General features: G+C 50.6%; 1 protein-coding gene across 1 annotated transcript in view; it reads left to right on the forward strand.

The window, feature by feature from the left end:
- Positions 1-2,912: 2,912 nt before the first annotated feature.
- The window catches only part of MACROD1 (mono-ADP ribosylhydrolase 1), a 194,900-nt gene continuing 181,104 nt past the window's right edge, over positions 2,913-16,708 (forward strand). Inside the window, exons 1-3 of the mRNA XM_054036268.1 lie at positions 2,913-3,347; positions 8,015-8,116; positions 8,517-8,636. Of these exons, the coding sequence (XP_053892243.1) occupies positions 3,077-3,347; positions 8,015-8,116; positions 8,517-8,636 (493 nt within the window). The 5' untranslated portion in view covers positions 2,913-3,076. The remainder of the gene's footprint in view (positions 3,348-8,014; positions 8,117-8,516; positions 8,637-16,708) is intronic.

Below are 16,708 nucleotides of genomic sequence, written 5' to 3' on the forward strand. Positions count from 1 at the left end.
ATTGTAACCAGCTCCAGAAAAATAACAACCCTTGGGTGTTTTCCATATACGTATACTGGTTCAGGCTGGGTTTTCCAGACACTAAAAAACAAAGACTTTTGGTATATAAAGGCTGAGTTTTGAGAGACTGGGGGGGTCTCAACCCTTGCTGAAAAGTTGGAAAGGCTTTGACTAAGACTCCATAAGACTTATGGGTAATTTCTGTTATGTTTAGTAAACATGTAGGAACTTTTGTTGTTTGTTATATTTTCTCTAGGGTTTTTTCTTTTGGTCCTTAAAATGTACTCTGCCGAGAAAGACCTGTGTGGTCACACCGTTAAAAACATGAATTGTCCTCGGAGAGAAAACAGCCCAGGCACTAGCTTTCAGGCAGAAAGGCTGGCTTGCGATTTTACAGTATATGGCAAGGGGCTATGCAACTGCAAACTTAAAACTCTAGGTCAGCAGAGATTGGGATAAAGGTCCCTGCCCAGAGACCGGTGTTGGTTGGAGCCCTGAGCCATATCTGGGCACACCTGGAGGGACCACACAGATGAAGAAAATAGGTGCAGTGACCCTGAAACTGAGACACATGGCATGCAATGTTATGCAAAATGGGTATATGCTAAAATTAGGCACTGTGGTGTGTACGCTATAATTTTGTAAGTGCAGTGTACAGCAAAGAGCATGGGTTGCATAATTTCTGTATACTTGTGTATTTCCCAGGGCATGATTTTTGTACACAGTGCACATGCCTTGGGGCACGTTCCGTACATACATGTACCTTTGCATGGATTCACCCCCTGCAGCAATTTCACTAACTAACTCCTAGGAGTTTACCTGATGTCATACACCTGCCGGGCTGTTTTCCTCACTGGACACAAATCTCAGCTTTGTTTTCACAGAGGAGTTTCACAGTGGGAAGCTCTTATAGAAGCTGAGTGCAGACTACTGGGCAGCTTTCTGTAAAACATTTGTAGGAGCTGATGTGGGGGAGGAACAGGAAATCTGCTGCGCTTTTGGTGCATTATAACAAGGAGAGTGTGGGGGACAGAGTCAGGACTTTTGGGTTCTATTTCCAGCTCTGAGAGGCGAGGGGGGTCTCATAGTTAGAGCAGGGAGGGTCTGGGAATCAGGACTCCTGGATTCTGTCCTTAGAACTAGAAAAGAAGTGGGGTGTAGTAGTTAGAGCAGGGAGGCTTGTAGTTAGGACTTCTGGGTTCTGTCCCCAGCTCTGGAAGAGCAGAGGGGTCTAGTGTTCAGAGGGGGGCAATGGGGAATCAGGACTCCTGGGTTCTGCCCCTTGCTCTGCTAGTGACCTTGGACAAGTCATTTTGCTGCTCTGTGCCTCATTTTCCCCAGGATGGGGAATAACACTGATTTATCCCCAGGAAGTTTGCAAAACTATTGATCACTGTGAAGTGCTTTATAATCCTCCAAAAAAAAAAACAAAAAAAAAGGACCAAGCAACAGTATGTGGTGATAAATGCAGAGCTGAATCTTGAAGGCTTGCTCTAAGAACTGCAAATCTTCCTAAATTAGGATTTTGGGGCATAAAAGAGGGTGCCGTGCTCTTTGGATAGCATGGATCTGAAGCAACCGCCCAAGAGACTAGCAAAAGGCCAGGTCTCCCAGCAAGCAGTATCTATCTGTCTTCTGGTGTGACTAGCACTGCTAAATTTAGTAGGGTTGCCAAGGCACCCTGCAAACTCAGGAGGCAAAGATCTATTTATAGATTAAGCTAACCTACTGTGCTGTTAAAATGTCCTGGGTGTGTGAGTGTGTGTCCCCTTTGCAAATGATTGCTTTTTAAAGTATGGTAGTTAGTTGTTTCCTGGTTCCTGCCCACAAGCAGCTTAGAGGCAAGTTGAGAGCAAGAGTCACTGAAATTAAATGACATCTTGTTTTGCCTGGGATTCTGGGAACTGTAGTTTGCAAAGTTGGCTCCAAAGTTTTCAGTCTCCCAGTTTTCAAAGTTAAGCCTGGTCCCAAGAGTCTGAGGGGCAAATGTGGAAGAATTCTGTTCTATGTTTAAGCGCAGCGCTTTACCGACATGGGTGAATTAATCCCCCTGTGTGATCTTGGGTGATAAATAATGTTATCCCCATTTTATGTATAAGGAGCTGAGGCATACAAGAGGGAAGAGTCTTGCGAGAAGTCAAACAGCTAGTCACTGGCAGAGCTAGGGATAAAACACAGGAGTCCTGGCTCACAGGCCGCCCTTGTTGTTCTAACTCACTAGAGCTCACTCCCTTTCCAGGGCTAAGACTATAACCCAGGAGGCCTGACTCTCAGCTGTGCCCTGCTCTAACTTACTAGACCACACTCCCCTCCCAGAGCTGGGAATAGAAGCCAGGAGTCCAGAATACAATACTACAATTAATGTAATTATTGAGGGACAGAGTGGTCCAGTGGGTAGGACTGCAGCTCAGGACTCCTGGATTCTAGTCCAAGGTCTGCTGCAGATCTTTCTCTGTGTGCCTCTATTTCCCCTCTCCCCTTTTGTCTAATTGGACTGTCAGCTCTTCAGGGAAGGGACTGCCTGTCATTGTGCATTGGTGCAGCACCCAGCACGACAGGGTGCAAGTCTCAGTTGGGGTCTGTACAGCACCCAGCACAACAGAGGCGGGGCTGGCTGTGCTACAATAATGCAAGTTGCGGCAGGGGCACAGTAATAGTAAAACCAGCTAACAGCAGGGAAGCACATGGTCATCGTAGGCCCTGTTGCTGAACTCAGGCTCTGGATCCCATTGCGCCTGAGATGCCATCCCAAGACACTGATGGGCTTTGCTCATCTCCCTGAGTTTGCTGCATCAGGACCCTTTATTGGGAAGGAAGAGGAAAACTGCAAGAGCCTGGACGGGGGCGGGACTACATTTCCCAGGATCCCTTGCACACAGATGGGCAGGTCTTGCAAGTGCAAAGCCCTTGGTGAGTTTCAGTGGCAGCGCAGCAGCAATTTTGTCCTCTCTCCCACCCCCCTTTGCAAGCCAAATACCAGGTGCAGTAAATAAGGGAGAAGAATTTCTCTCGACTGCTCAGGGACCAACCAGGGAAGCTGGTCTGGGAGACCCAGTGCATTCCCTTCTGTGCTACTATGCCAGGGGTTCTCATGACTGTGCTAGGCAGGAGACTGTCTGGAGCTTTAGGGCAGCTTCTGGGGGGCTGGGGGAAAGGCAGGATCCCTTGGGTGCTGGGTAGTGTCAGGAGGGGCACGTGGAGCTGCAGGGAACCAAGCACTAGCAGCCTTCCCCGTGGCACGGTCCAGTTGGTGTCAAGAGTCTTCCGGAGCTGGGCAGCTGCTCCCCCACTAGGCATGGCGGCTAAGGTGGATTTGACCACGTCCACTGACTGGAAAGAGGCAAAAAGTAAGTGTGAGGGTGTGGGTGTGCACGCGCGCCATGCCCAGTTACCCCTTCCCTCTGCCATGCCTCCCTTTAGCTGGGCATCATACAGCCCTTTGCAACATGCCTCCACTTAGGGCCACTTACCCTGCCTAATTTTGACCCCAAAGGCATTTGTCTCTTCCCTGGGCACCATGCAGCTGTGCAGGGAATCTGAATACCAACATGAAGTCCACCCCCAGGTATGGAACAGCTGGAGGCCTGTTGCCACAGTGCATTGGGTTAGTTAAAAACTGATACAGCTCTTCCAACATCACTCATCTCTGCACCCCGCCATGCAGCATAGGTAGGAATCCCATAATGCCTTGGGCCGCCTCAATGCATTGTGGGTGATTTGTGGGATCCCCTTCTGGAATTGTGGGAGTGTGTGTGTGTGTGTCAATACTCCCAGCATCCCTTGTACCATATCCCAGAACTCACCTGGCAGTGGCACCATTCCCAAATTACTTGGAGGGAGGCAGCACTTCCTATCCCAGGTGTTGCCTGGAGAACAGAGCTGGTGTGTTAGAGCTGTTCCCTATGGGGCTGGCCTTCTAGAACCAAACCATGGGACCAGAACACTCTGCACTGACTGCTAGTGGCACTGCAGTGTCACATGCCAGCCCTGACCCCACCATGAGAGCTGCCCTGGGCACAGAGAACGTATTGGCCTATCCGCTTTCTAGCTGTCAGTGGCAGAAAGTGCAAAAACATCCATGTTGTACTGCTGGCACAGTCCCCCTGGGTTATTAATCCTCTTCATCATGGTAGTGCCTGACACCAGCCAAGAACAGGACCCTGTTGTGCCAGGCATCATACAAACCCAGAGTAAGAGACAGTATCTGCCCCAGTGAAAGATGGCATAGCAGGGCTCATATTGACTGGTGCCTCTGCATTTCATCATTGCACCCCTTCTGGGGCTGGCTTATTATCATAAAACCCAACGCCGCAGCCCTCTTCCCTGGCCCCTTTCAGTTTATATTGAGATTCAGCATCCATATAGCCTCACCCAAGCCCCCATGCTCTAGGCTCAAGAGTCTTTTCAGCCCCTAATTAGGGGATTATCTTCCTCAAGGCTGGTGGCACAGGATTTCTTAGGCCCTTGGCACAGCTGTCTTAGGCCGAACCTAATGGTCCAAGACAGAAAAATTGGGAGCTCTTTAAGAAGAGTGTATTAGATGGCCAAAAAGCCACAATTCCACAATCACGCAAGATGACAATTTTGGCCAAAAGCCCAGCCTGGCTCAGTGGCAAAGTGAAGGCAGCAGTTAGAAATTAAAAAGAAAGTAATATAAAACAAATGGAAAAGGAGTAATAGCAACGATCTAAATTAGAGGGTAGGAAATGTAGAAAACTGATAAGGGGCACTGAAGACATCAGGGAAAAATGCATTTCTGGCAGGGCCAAGGAAAATAAGCAGTTTAAGTATCTTAAGAACAAAAGAAATCCTAGCAATGGTACAGGCCAGTTACAAGCTGGAGATGGTAAAACTACTGTTAATGATGCAGAAAAGACAGAAGCGCTCAATAAATATTTCTGTTCTGTATTTGGAAAAACATAGGATGATGTACTTGTAACCATCCTCATGTGAGAAGTACTTTTCAGTCCATTATTAACTAAGGAGGAAGTTAAAACACATCTATGAGGGATAAATATTTTTAAATCAGCCAGTCCAGATAACTTGCACCTGAGAGTCCTAAAAGAGCTGTCTGAGGAGATCTCTGGCTTGCTTGATGGTAATTTTTAATAAATCTTGGAATACTGGGGAAATTTCAGAAGACTGAAAGAGTGCTAATGTTATACCAGTCCAAAAGGGCGAGTGGGATGACTCAGGTAACTGTAGGCTGGTTAGCCTGATATCAGTCCTAGGCAAAATAATGGAAAAACTGATATGGGAGTCAGGTGATATAGAACGAAAGGATGGGCCTATAATTAATGTCAGTTTGATAGGAAATAGGTCTTGTCAAACAAATCTGATTTCTCTCTTTGAGGAGATTGCAAGGTTGGTTGATAAAGGTAACTGCGTAGATGCAATATACTTAGACTTATGTACGGCATTTGACTTCATGCTGCACAACAATAATAAGCACTATGTAATATCAGTAGAGCACATGTTACCTGGATTAAGAACTGGTTAACTGACAGATTTCAAAAAGTAGCTGTCAAGGGTGAATCCCTATTGAATGGAGATGAGTCTCAGGGTGGCTGGCCCTTTAAGGGGAGCCTGGAGCAGGGCCCTCTCTACTGTGATGGGCTTCTTTAAGGGGAATGAGTCCATTGTGCCAAACTGCCGAGGTGGCTGCTTGGCAGTGAATTGGTTAATGGGCATCTGGACCAGATAAAGGGCCTCAGACCAGTTGGAGGAGGATGCTTGTTAGGAAGAGGAGGTTCCCAAGGGCAGGAGTTTCAGTGGTACAGAGGAAGAAAACTCCCAGGGAAAGGAACTTAAGGAGGAGCCTAGATAGCTGCAGGAGGCCCAGCCTACTAGGATCTGTGCTGCCTGGAGAAGAGCGGCAGTCAGATGGAGGGCCCTGGCTCCAGGGAAGGAATGGTGGCTGAGTGCCTCTTGGCTAAAGGGCCCAGGATGATAAACACAGATGGAGTCTGCCTCCCTGCTAAGAAGACTGGGTGATGGTCTTGTGTTTCTGTAAAAGTTTCTGTTATTAAATGAGACCTTCAAAAGCCTTGCCAAGCCTCCTAATGACCCAGTTGGGGAAATTGTCAGGGTGTGTCTGAAGTGCTGTACCTGGTCACAAGGGGGCGTGTGGGATGGCATCTGCCTTACAGGGCATCCCTAGTGAAGTTCTGTAGGGATCAGTACTAGGCCTGATGCTAGTCCACATTTCCATCAATGCACTGGAAGTAAATATAAAATCACTGCTGCTAAAATTGATGGATGACTCAAAGATTTTTGGAGTGGGATGGTGAGGACAGTCCTGCACAGCAATCCACACTGCTTGCTAAGCTGGGCCCATTCCAACGAAGCATGTTTTATTACAGCCAAACGTGAGAACATATATCTGGGAACAAGGCTTGCTGGCCGTCCGTAGAGAAGGGGGGGACTGTATCCTGGAAAGTGGTGACTCTGAAAAGGATTTCAGAGTGGTAGCCATGTTAGTCTGTATCAGCAAAAACAACGAGGTGTCCTTGTGGCACCTTAGAGACTAACAAATTTATTTGGGCATAAGCTTTTGTGGGCTAAAACCCACTTCCAAACAACTCAGGATGAGCTCCTAGTGTCACGCTGGGATAAAAAGGGCTGGTGCGATCCTGACATGTATGAAGAGGGAAGTAGTGAGTCGGAGCAGAGAGGTGAGTTTACCTCTGAATACGGCCCTGGCGAGACCCCGGCTGGACTGGTACATCCAGTTGTGGGGAATCACATTTCAAAACCAATGTTGAAAATTTGGAGAGGGTGCAAAAAAGATCCCCAAAAATGATTTGAGAGTGGGAGAAGATGCTGCGGCGTAGAGTGAGAGACTTGGGGGGCTCAGTCTGGTGCTGATTTCCCCTCCCTGATGCAGCGCACTCCTTGTTTGCAGAGGATCCCAGTCTCAGGTTCTGCAGGTGGGCATTGGCAGGATGTGGTGTGATGCTCCCCCAGCCAGGCAGGCAGGGCCGTGCCACTCGGAGGGGCCCAGGCTCAGAGTGCATCACACCAGCGCCTGGGTCCACCCTGCTCTGCAGGGCCACCTCAAGCAAGGCCCCTCCCCTGCACAGCTCTGCGTGCCTGGCTCTCACAGTGTTGTCACAGTGACAGGGTTTCAGCTGGGCTGGGAGCAGGGCAGACTGCATTGTTTGGGGAAACCCCCTCTGACTGGCTGCCTGCCCCACGGGCCCGCCTCCTGGGGTGAACAGCCAATTGGAGTGGCTGTTGGAAGTGCTCTCAGCAACCTTGAAGCCATGCTCACCGCAGGGGAGGGGAGAGCCCTGAGCTGGGGGTGGCCAATGGCTCCCCTTGGGAGCAAGGGGGATGGGTTGTGTGAGGGGGTGAGCCCCTGGAACTGCTTGCCCAGCCTGAAGGGGGAGGGGGACCTCACTCCAGCTAGGCCAGGGAGAGGGGGGTGAGGAGCCCAGGAGGTGCAGAGGTGGGGCTGGGCTGGAGACAGAATGAATGGAGGGAGGGGGCGGGGTGTAAGGTGGCATGAGGGGGGAATGGGTGAGGGATGGGGAGTGAGTGGGGGTGGGGTGTAAAGTGGTGTGAAGGGGGATTGGGTGAGGGATGGAGCTGAGGGGGCAGAAGTGATGGGCAGACTGGGGGGACAGTTTTGACTTGGAGGTGGTGTGGGGGGCAGAACTGGTCAGGGGTTGGGCAGATGGCAGCGGCGGGGGGGAGAGCTCCTGCAGCAGGAGCCAAAGTCACCTTACCCAATAAAGCGGGAGATTGAGCAGAACTAATTGTCCCCGCCTGCCCCCGCACACACTCACTGGGCATGGGCTGTGGGAGTTCAAACATCAAACACCATAATACACTATTTATAACAAAATCTCCTGGTTGGGGTGGGGTCTGACTCATGGTTTTGCTCCCTTGGGGTGGGCAATACCGAGCTGTATGGATGAGAAGCGCTACAGAAGTGCTGGGGGTGATTATAGGGGCACCTGATTCTCGTTACCCTAGTAACACTTCTGTGGGCCTTGTCCCTCCCCTGCAGCATACCTGAAAGGTCTGAATCAGAAGCAAAGACGGGAGCATTACTACACCAAGGACTTCGTCACACTGAAGGACATCGACACCTGGAAAAAAATGGCTAAAAGTGAGGCTGGGGGTTTTAAAATCCTTTATTAGTGCGTAGTAGATTTTCATTATGGGTTGGGGTTGAGGGGCACTGACAGAGCAGTGGTGGGGGAGCTCAGGGTTGGGATAGCAGGGGACTGTGGGTTGGGATTGAGGGGCACTTCAGTGGTCTCCCAGCATAGCCATGTGGATGTTAGAACCCAGTGTGAATTGTGGGGTGGAGGGCTCCCCAATTCTGGGATCTGCTCTCCCTCTCACTTCTGATAGAGCCTAGGCCAATCATGCTTTGGGGCATGGCACAGCTCTGCCCTTTCTATCCCAGAATCCTGATTCTGGTGGCACAATGGATGAAGCAGGGTATGGCTGGATGCTTTTCCTGTAGGGCGTGAAGATCCCTGACCTTAGACCCTTGTCTCTAGGTGCCCGACTGAAGCAGCCCGAGGAGACCAAATTCCCCAAAGACAATCACCTGAACGAGAAGATCTCGCTTGTCCGCCGGGACATCACCAAACTGGAGGTGGATGCAATCGTCAATGCTGGTGAGTGGGTTACAGATCCCCTCTGCTGACCGGACCCCCTGCTCATGTAGCACCAACAGCTCCTCCTCTCTGCATGTTGCTGGTTGGGGTGGAGGCTTTGGGTCATGGCGGGCTCAAACCCCATGGTGAATATATGGCGAAAGAGGGTTGGGTGTGAGAAAACATGCTCCCATCCATGTCTGGGACTGGCAGGAGTGCCAGATGCCCGTCAGGCTGTGCTCTGAGCCAGGAGAGGGAGTTTCAGTGGGGTAGGGTGCTGGGCTGCCCCCAAGAGCAGCTGGCTAGGTGCCATTTGGCTCTGGCCTGTCTGTTCTGGAGGGTGGGGCTCCTGTCTGCTGAGAGAACATGCAGCCTGTGCCACTTCTGCACAGTTCTGTTGCCCCCCAGAACCCATTGGTTGTGTAGGACTTAACCCCATCCCATATGTGGTATAGGGTCTGTCGATCATCCCACTAAAGAACTGCTGTGTGTGTAGGTTCTAGCCCTTTTCCAGATGTTCTATAGGGTTGGTTATTTGCCTGCCCAAAGATCATGGTGCGTGTATAGGATTGTGGTTGGCTGTGGAGGGTGGCTTGATCTATTTCCACCAGTAGCTGCTATATATGTGTGTCCATGGGCTCTGTGTCTCCTAGTTACTTAATGAGAGGTCTCTGTGAGGTGGTTGGGGTTCGTTTCTGTCTGTCTGGGAGAAGGGTGGGTGTGGATTTATCTGAGGGTTTTTGTTTTGTTTTTAAACCTTTATTCAGAGCAAAACTCCCCTTCCCCATTAGTGAAGCTGGGCAGTGTCTGACTGAATTGAGGGAGGTGGGTTTCATGTGGCACTGGCCTCGTTTTTGCTGCTGTCCCTCTGTGAGCTTGGCTTGGGGTGGGGGTCATAATATTGCTGGAAATGGGGCTCTGCAACTAACCCTCCCTGAGCTTTGGGCGGCTGTAGAACCCCAACCCTGCCACCCATTGGGAAATGGGGTGAACCAAACTCAAGGGGTGGGTGGGTTGGGTGCTGTCCAGATTCCATGACTGTTCTGATACAACTGAATACCCCTCTGTTGTACAAAAGCTGAGCCGGGTGTGGGGCAGGCTCTCCTCTCCAGCGTCTTCAGGTTTAAATGACCCAGTGAGACATCACTCCCTGCAGCCCAGGCTGTCGGCCAGACTCAGGTGAGCGTTGTTGTCAGTTACTCGGGGCAGCTCCCCACTCTGAGTGATTGGCTCAGGCTCTGCAGAGTCTGGCAGCATTGCTGCGTTGGATTACACTCGGGGCAGCTCCCTCCATCAAGAGTGATCAGCTCAGGCTCTCTGCAGACTCAGGGAGGGGTTGCTGCGTGTGTTACCCTGGGACAGCTCCCCCTTCTCGGTGTGCTTGGCTCAGGGTCTCTGCAGGCTCGGGCAGGCGTTGGTGCAGCAGTTACACTTGAGGTCATGATTTCCAGCTTTTTGGCTTAAATTTTTCTTTGTTTAAAATGGAAGTCGAGACTCGTGCATCATCCCATGACTCCAGGAGTTGGGGTTTTAAGAGAAATGTCAAGTAGCAGGAGCTTTTTGATAGAATTGTGGGAGCTGGCAAGTGTGATCATGGACCTAATGCCTTAGAGATGATAGGCCCCATGTTCTGTTCCTTGCAACTCTCTTGCCCTGGGGCTGGATTGGAGCCAATGCCCCCTTGAGGGGAAAGGCCCCGTGTCCCATTTCCCATCCCCTGAGCCAGCCACTCACCCTCCCTCTGATCGGGGGCCAGATTGGAGCTGGTGGCCCCTAGAGGGGAAAGGCACTTTATCCAATTCCTTTTCTGCAAAGCATTCTGTGACCAGGAACTCTGTGCGAACAATGAGAGGGGGAGAGAGAGAGAGAGAGAGAGAGATGCTGTATCCAAATGACATCACTGAAAGATGAGACGATGTCAGATTCTGACTCACCTTCTCCCCCTGTGGTCCCCAATCTGGTGTGTGCCAGAACTGAATGATGGAGCCTTCCCCGGCATCTCCCCTTCCTTAGCACAGACTCTCCATTCTGTAAGCAATTCATCCCAGAGTCCCCCATGAGAGATGGCTCCAGTGCAATTTATCTCTGACATCTGGCTAAGGAGCCTGTCAACCCGGTCAGCACATGCCTCTTAAGCTGCAGGGAGATAAACTCTAGCCATATGTTCCCTGTGTGTGTTCCTCATGGCGGGTGCTTGTGGGGAAAGGGCTCTGCTTAGAGCTGGCTGCTTTCTGAGAACTGTCTCGACCATGGGAATTACCAGACTGGTCCATCCATCCCTGTATCCCACCTCTGACAGTGGCCAGTACAAGATGCTTCAGATGAAGTTGTGAGAGCCCCGTGGTGGGCAGATGTTGGGTAACCTGTTTTCCATGAACATCTGATCCTAACCCTCTACTAGAGATCAGCTTAAGCCCTGAATCCTGAGGGTTTAGCTCCCATCCAAAATCTTTGTTAGGGAGGTTTTGTTACTCTGCCTTTGGCACTTATATGACAAGTACTGAAAAACTGTCAAATTCTGGGGTCCACAAGTCCAGGTGATGTTACTAGATTGGAGAGGGTTCAGAGAAGAGCCCTGAGAATGATTAAAGGATTGGAAACAGTGCCTTATAATGAGATATTCCAGGAGTTCTGTCTATTTAGCTTACTGAAAGTTAAGGTGTGATTTGGTTACAATCTATAGCAGGGGTGGGAAAACTTTTTGGCCCAAGGGCCACATCTGAGTATGGAAATTGTATGGTGGGCCATGAATGCTCACAAAATTGGGGGCTGGGGTGTGGGGGGGTGAGGGCTCTGGCTGAGGTGTGGGCTGTGGAGTGGGGCCAGAAATGGGGAGTTCAGGGTGCGGGAGGGAGCTCCAGACTGGGGCAGAGGGTTGGAGTGCAGGGAGTGGGGAGGGCTTCGGCTGGGGGTGCGAGCTCTTGGGTGGGGCTGGGGATGGAGGGGTTTGGGGGTGCAGGAGGGTGCTCTGGGCTGGGACCGAGAGGTTTGGAGGGCAGGAGGGGGATCAGGGCTGGGTCAGGAGTGCAGACTCCGGGTGGCTCTTGCCACTGCTTCCAGGAGCTGCTTGAGGTATATCCCCTCCCTCCGGCTCCTATGCAGAAGCCTGGCCAGGTGCCTCTGCATGCTGCCAGGTCCGCAGGCACCGCTCCTGCAGCTCCCATTGACTGTAGTTCCTGGCCAATGGGAGCTGTGGGGGAGGCGCTTGGTGCAGGGGCAGCGGGCGGAACCCTCTGGCTCCCCCTACATATAGGAGCCGGAGGGGGGACATGCCGCTGTTTCCAGGAGCCACGGCATGTATGGAGCGGGACAAGACCCGGACCCTGTTCCCCGGCGGAAGCTTGAGGGCCGGATTAAAACATTTGAAGAGCCGGATTTGGCCCCTGGGCCATAGTTTGCCCACCCCGGTGTATAGGAACCTACATGGAGAACAGAAGTTTGATGGTAAAGGTCTCTTTAATCTAGGAGACAAAGGTCCAATAAGATCCAATGGCTGGAAGATGAAGCGAGATAAATTTTGACTGGAAAATAAGGCACAGATTTGTATCCGTGAGGGTGATTATCCACTGGAACAACTTCCCAAGGGGAGTGGTGGATTCTCCATTATTAGTTGTGTTTTAAATCAAGATTGGCTGTTTTACTAAAAGATCTGCTCTGGTTCAACCAGGAATTAATTCAGGGCTGTCCTATGGGGCCTTTGTTATACTGGAGGTCAGACTAGACAATTAAAGTGGTCCCTTCTGGTCTTACAATCTATGAATCTACTGTTCTAGCTCTGGACATTCTCGTTAGAAATACACCGCTACCTCGATATAACGCGACCCGCTATAACACAAATTCGGATATAATGTGGTAAAGCAGCACTCGGGGCGGGGGCTGCGCACTCCAGCGGATCAAAGCAAGTTCGATATCACACGGTTTCACCTATAATGCGGTAAGATTTTTTTGGCTCCCAAGGACAGCGTTATATCGGGGTAGAGGTGTATAAATACTCAGCCCATCTTTGGATCTTGCTAAGTTTTTGATTTCAACAGCATCCAATGGAAGAGAGTTCTGCTGGCTAATAATGTGTCAAGTGAATAAAGTATTTCCTTTGATCAGTTTAGAATTGGCCACCTCCCATTGCAGTGGTGATCCCCTGGCTCTTGTGTTATGTGACGGGGAACAGAAGTGTCCCTTTTCCAATTGCTCTAGCAAGCCCTGAAGGTTCAAAGTGATTGGAGGATTATTTTGTACTGCGTAGCTACAGGCCCTGCCTGAAATCAGGAGGCCCCTGTTGTGCCGGGTGCTGTACCGACCCACAATTCAATGAGGAGGTTGCAAATGAATTTTTGTTCCCTTAAAAAAAGGTGATTGGGTTTTTTTGACACAACGGCATTTCTGGTTGAAATTATGTTTTGATGGGAAAATTTCCCTCCCACTCGCTTTGGCGCTAGCAGAGGGGGCTCGTGTTTGTAGCAGAACCTGGGGTGCTGTGGGGGGCACACCAAGAGGAGGTGAAGCAATGAGTGTGACAAGCCAGGAATATGCCTATGGCAGGAGGGTTAAGAATGGATGTGAGAAGGGGCCAGTTTGCAGGCACGGGAAGGGCAGCTGTTTGAAGGGCAGTGGCCAAGCCAAGCTCAGAGTGGCTGAGGGCGAATGAGCAGGTGTTTGGGGAGCAGGAGCACTCTCTAGGATTGGAAGGCATGAGAAATTGCTGTGGCTGAGTGCTTCAGGGACTAGCAGAGCCATTTCTTAAATGCAGCCTCGGACTCTTGGCTGGAAACGGGAACGCAGAGGTGGTAATGAAGTGGTGGAGGCTGCGACAGCAGATTTGGAGAAAACGCTGAAGGCAAGATGGTAATTTGGGCAGCAGTAAATAATTTAAACCCTGTCGTGCTGGGTGCTGCAGAGACCCTGACCAAAGTTAGGACCCCGGTTTGTGCAGAGTGAGAGACAGCCCCTGCCCTAAAGAGCTCACGTTCTGAATAGACAAGGGGCGGGTGGGAAGATAGACGCAGTGTGAGGGGAAGGGGTTACCCAAGGCCAGTGGCAGAGCTGGGAACAGAGCCCAGATTTCCCCTCCTTCCCTTTGTCTGATTTGGCTCTTTCTGGCTTTGCTTCATATAGAATTTGCACCAGTGACTTAAATCCCTGGTGGAACGGAGTTAGTTAAGCCAGTGCAACCCCTGTGGATATTTGTATCTGCTTAAAACGGCTTAATCGGTTTAGTTTGTGCCTGTAAATTGACTGATGTGAGGTTAAATCGATATAAGCCAGGTTTAAATTGATGTAAGGGCATCCACATGCAACGTTGCATTGGAAACGCTAACTTGATGTAAAGTCACATCTCTGGTTATATTGGTGTAACTTTGTATTTAGACCTGTCTGTGCAGCACAGTGGGGCCTCTGATCTCACTTGACCCTACCTTGCTAGACATAACAAGTAATAACACATCTAAGATTGACACAGCTGATTCTTCACTGAAATGTTCTCTCCCCCGCCCCATGGCTGGGCAGCAGGGGGCGCCAACGTCTCAGCTTTCCAATGTGCTGCTTATTAATTTCCGCCCCAATAAATCAACCTGTTTATTAGAAGAATAAAAGTCTTAACTAACAAGGGGCTTTGTCAGTGCTTCATAAATCCTGCTTCTGTGCCTCATGAAACCCATATGTGGTTAATTCATATGTAAAGTCACAAGCAGGAATATAATACCTGTCCATTAAATTCTACGCGACTTGATAATCATCATTAGCCATGAGTAATTGCCTGATCAGCATTGCACAGCAGCAAGGGAAATGCATTTAAGCTAGTAGTTCGTCTGTACTAATAGGGTGTGTTCGGATGGGGGGGGTTCGTTTCCGGTCCTGGGGGCACAACATACTCCTTTGTAGGCCACTGCTCCTGGGAAGAGGGGGCTGGTCTGGGCTTTTCCTGCATGAAATGGAGCATTCCTGCCAGGGCGTTGTTCCCCTGGAGGCTTGCAGCACTGAGCTGGGTGGGCCTGGCTCCTTGGTTGAAAATCTAAGGGGTTCCAGTTCCCTACGGGGCAGGGCAGGGGACGTCCTTGGCTGACGTACACTGACCCAGGTCCGTTGGTGACAATTTACAGCTCCGATGACTAATTTACAGCTGCTGGGGTCCTGGCCACGCTCATTCCAATGGAGCGGTGGCCAATTTACACCAGCCAGGGATCTGGCCTGAAGACCCTATGAAGATGTAAGAGGACTGCAAAGTTTGATCTCAAAGAACAGTATGGATATTAACAAAGCATCCCATTTCCATTTACAAATGGAAAACATGATGCACAGACAGGGAAAGTGACTCACCCAAGACCATACAGCAAATTGATGGCAAAGCTGCGAATAGAACCCGGGAGTCCTGACTCCCAGTCCCCTGCATTCTGATCACTAGTTGGCCTCTGTAGTTAAGATAATAATGAAGTGAGACATGATTATGGCCACTTGTCATACAGAACCTGGGGACATAATATTCAGATGTTGGTTGCTAACATTAGGCCCCTAAATGAATATTTGAGCATGTAGAGATTTGGCTTGATTCCTGTACACACCACTAACTGCTTAGGCTCTCAAGAGACAGGCCGGCTTGTAGCTAAAGCTCTGGGCCAAGATTCAAAGCACCTGGGTTCAATTTGAGATTGGGGGGCCCCCCTCGTGCCAGGCATTGCACATACATAGAGTGAGAGGCAGTCCTTGCTTCAAAGAGCTCACCGGCTAAATAGATAAAGGGGGAGGAAAACTAAGATGAGGAAGGGACTTGCCCACATCAGAACCCAGGAATCCTGAGCTATCCAACCCAGTGTGTCTGTCTGGACTGCACTGCTTTTCATCTTGGGAATTAATAACCTCTGACAACCTTGGGAGACCTGGTTCAAGCCCCGCACAGGCTTCCTGTGTGACTTTGGGCAAGTCGTTGTTTCTGTCTGTGCCCAGTGTCCCCTGGGGATGAGAGCACTGCCCTGCCTTACAGGCAGCTTGTGAGGATAACTACATGACAGCGGTGGGGTTCTCCGCCTGTTTGGGTTCAGGCCCCATCTCTAAACTGTGGTGGCTTTTTGTTACCCAGAAACCTCTCCAGATGTCCAAGACCATGCAGGGATCCACTGGGAGAGGGGAGGCTCTGAGCTAAAATTCCAGATGCTCCAGCCAGAGGTGAACGACTGGCACGCACCCCACTGGCAATTGGGGGAAGGGGCAAAAAACTGAGACACCCCAAAAAACACCCTCTGTCCCCCCCATGAGCAGTGTAAGGAGTGGGGAGGATTTGGGGGGCCTGGAGGTGAAGTGGAGAGATTATGGGGCCAGGTGGTGTAGTGAGGAAGGAGTTGCAAGGGGTAGGGTGGGGAGGTTGGGGAAGGAATTGGAGTGCAGTGAAGGTCTGGGGGAAGGCTCTGGAGCCCAGGGGAGGGTGGGGGGAGCCGACAGCTCCCAAAAACCACATGGCCCCCACACACGGCCCATGGTTGCACAGGGTAAAAGTGTGAGGGTAATGTGGGGTTCTGGGGGTAATGTGGGGGGGCTGGGGAAGGAGGGGGGGGGGACAGAAAGGGCTGGGGGTGTAGTGGGGAAGGATATGCAGACACTTTGCTGGGGTTCCAGAGTTGTGAGCCACTGTTACCCCATCAGCCTCAGCAAGTGAGAGCTTTGCTTAGCTGTGTGTCAGCTCCCTGACACACCAGCCTGGCTGCCTTGCCAGCAAACTTTTTAGGGCTCGGCCAGCCCAAAGCTCGCCTAGCTGATAACAATCAGTGACCTCCCGAGTGCCACAGAACCATCTTCACCTGCAGCACTCAACCCCCCCCTTACTGCACCACCCACAAAACCTTATCAGATCCACTGCTCCTCTACAGAGACAGTCTGCAGCAGCTTATTAACTTATGGAGGTTTACAAACCCTCCCCTTCCGTCAAAGCACTGAGTTGGTTTATAGTACAAGTAAAACAAGTTTAATTAACAGAAGGACCCAGGTTTAAGTGATAGCGAGTATAAGGACTAAAGACCGAGGAATGGTTACAAACACACCGAAGTAAGAAACTTGTCTAAGGTGTCCGTGTAACCGAACAAACTAGAAACCTTTATGCAAAGAAGTTT

Source organism: Malaclemys terrapin, chromosome 7 (assembly GCF_027887155.1).
Source record: "Malaclemys terrapin pileata isolate rMalTer1 chromosome 7, rMalTer1.hap1, whole genome shotgun sequence".
NCBI lineage: Eukaryota > Metazoa > Chordata > Testudines > Emydidae > Malaclemys > Malaclemys terrapin.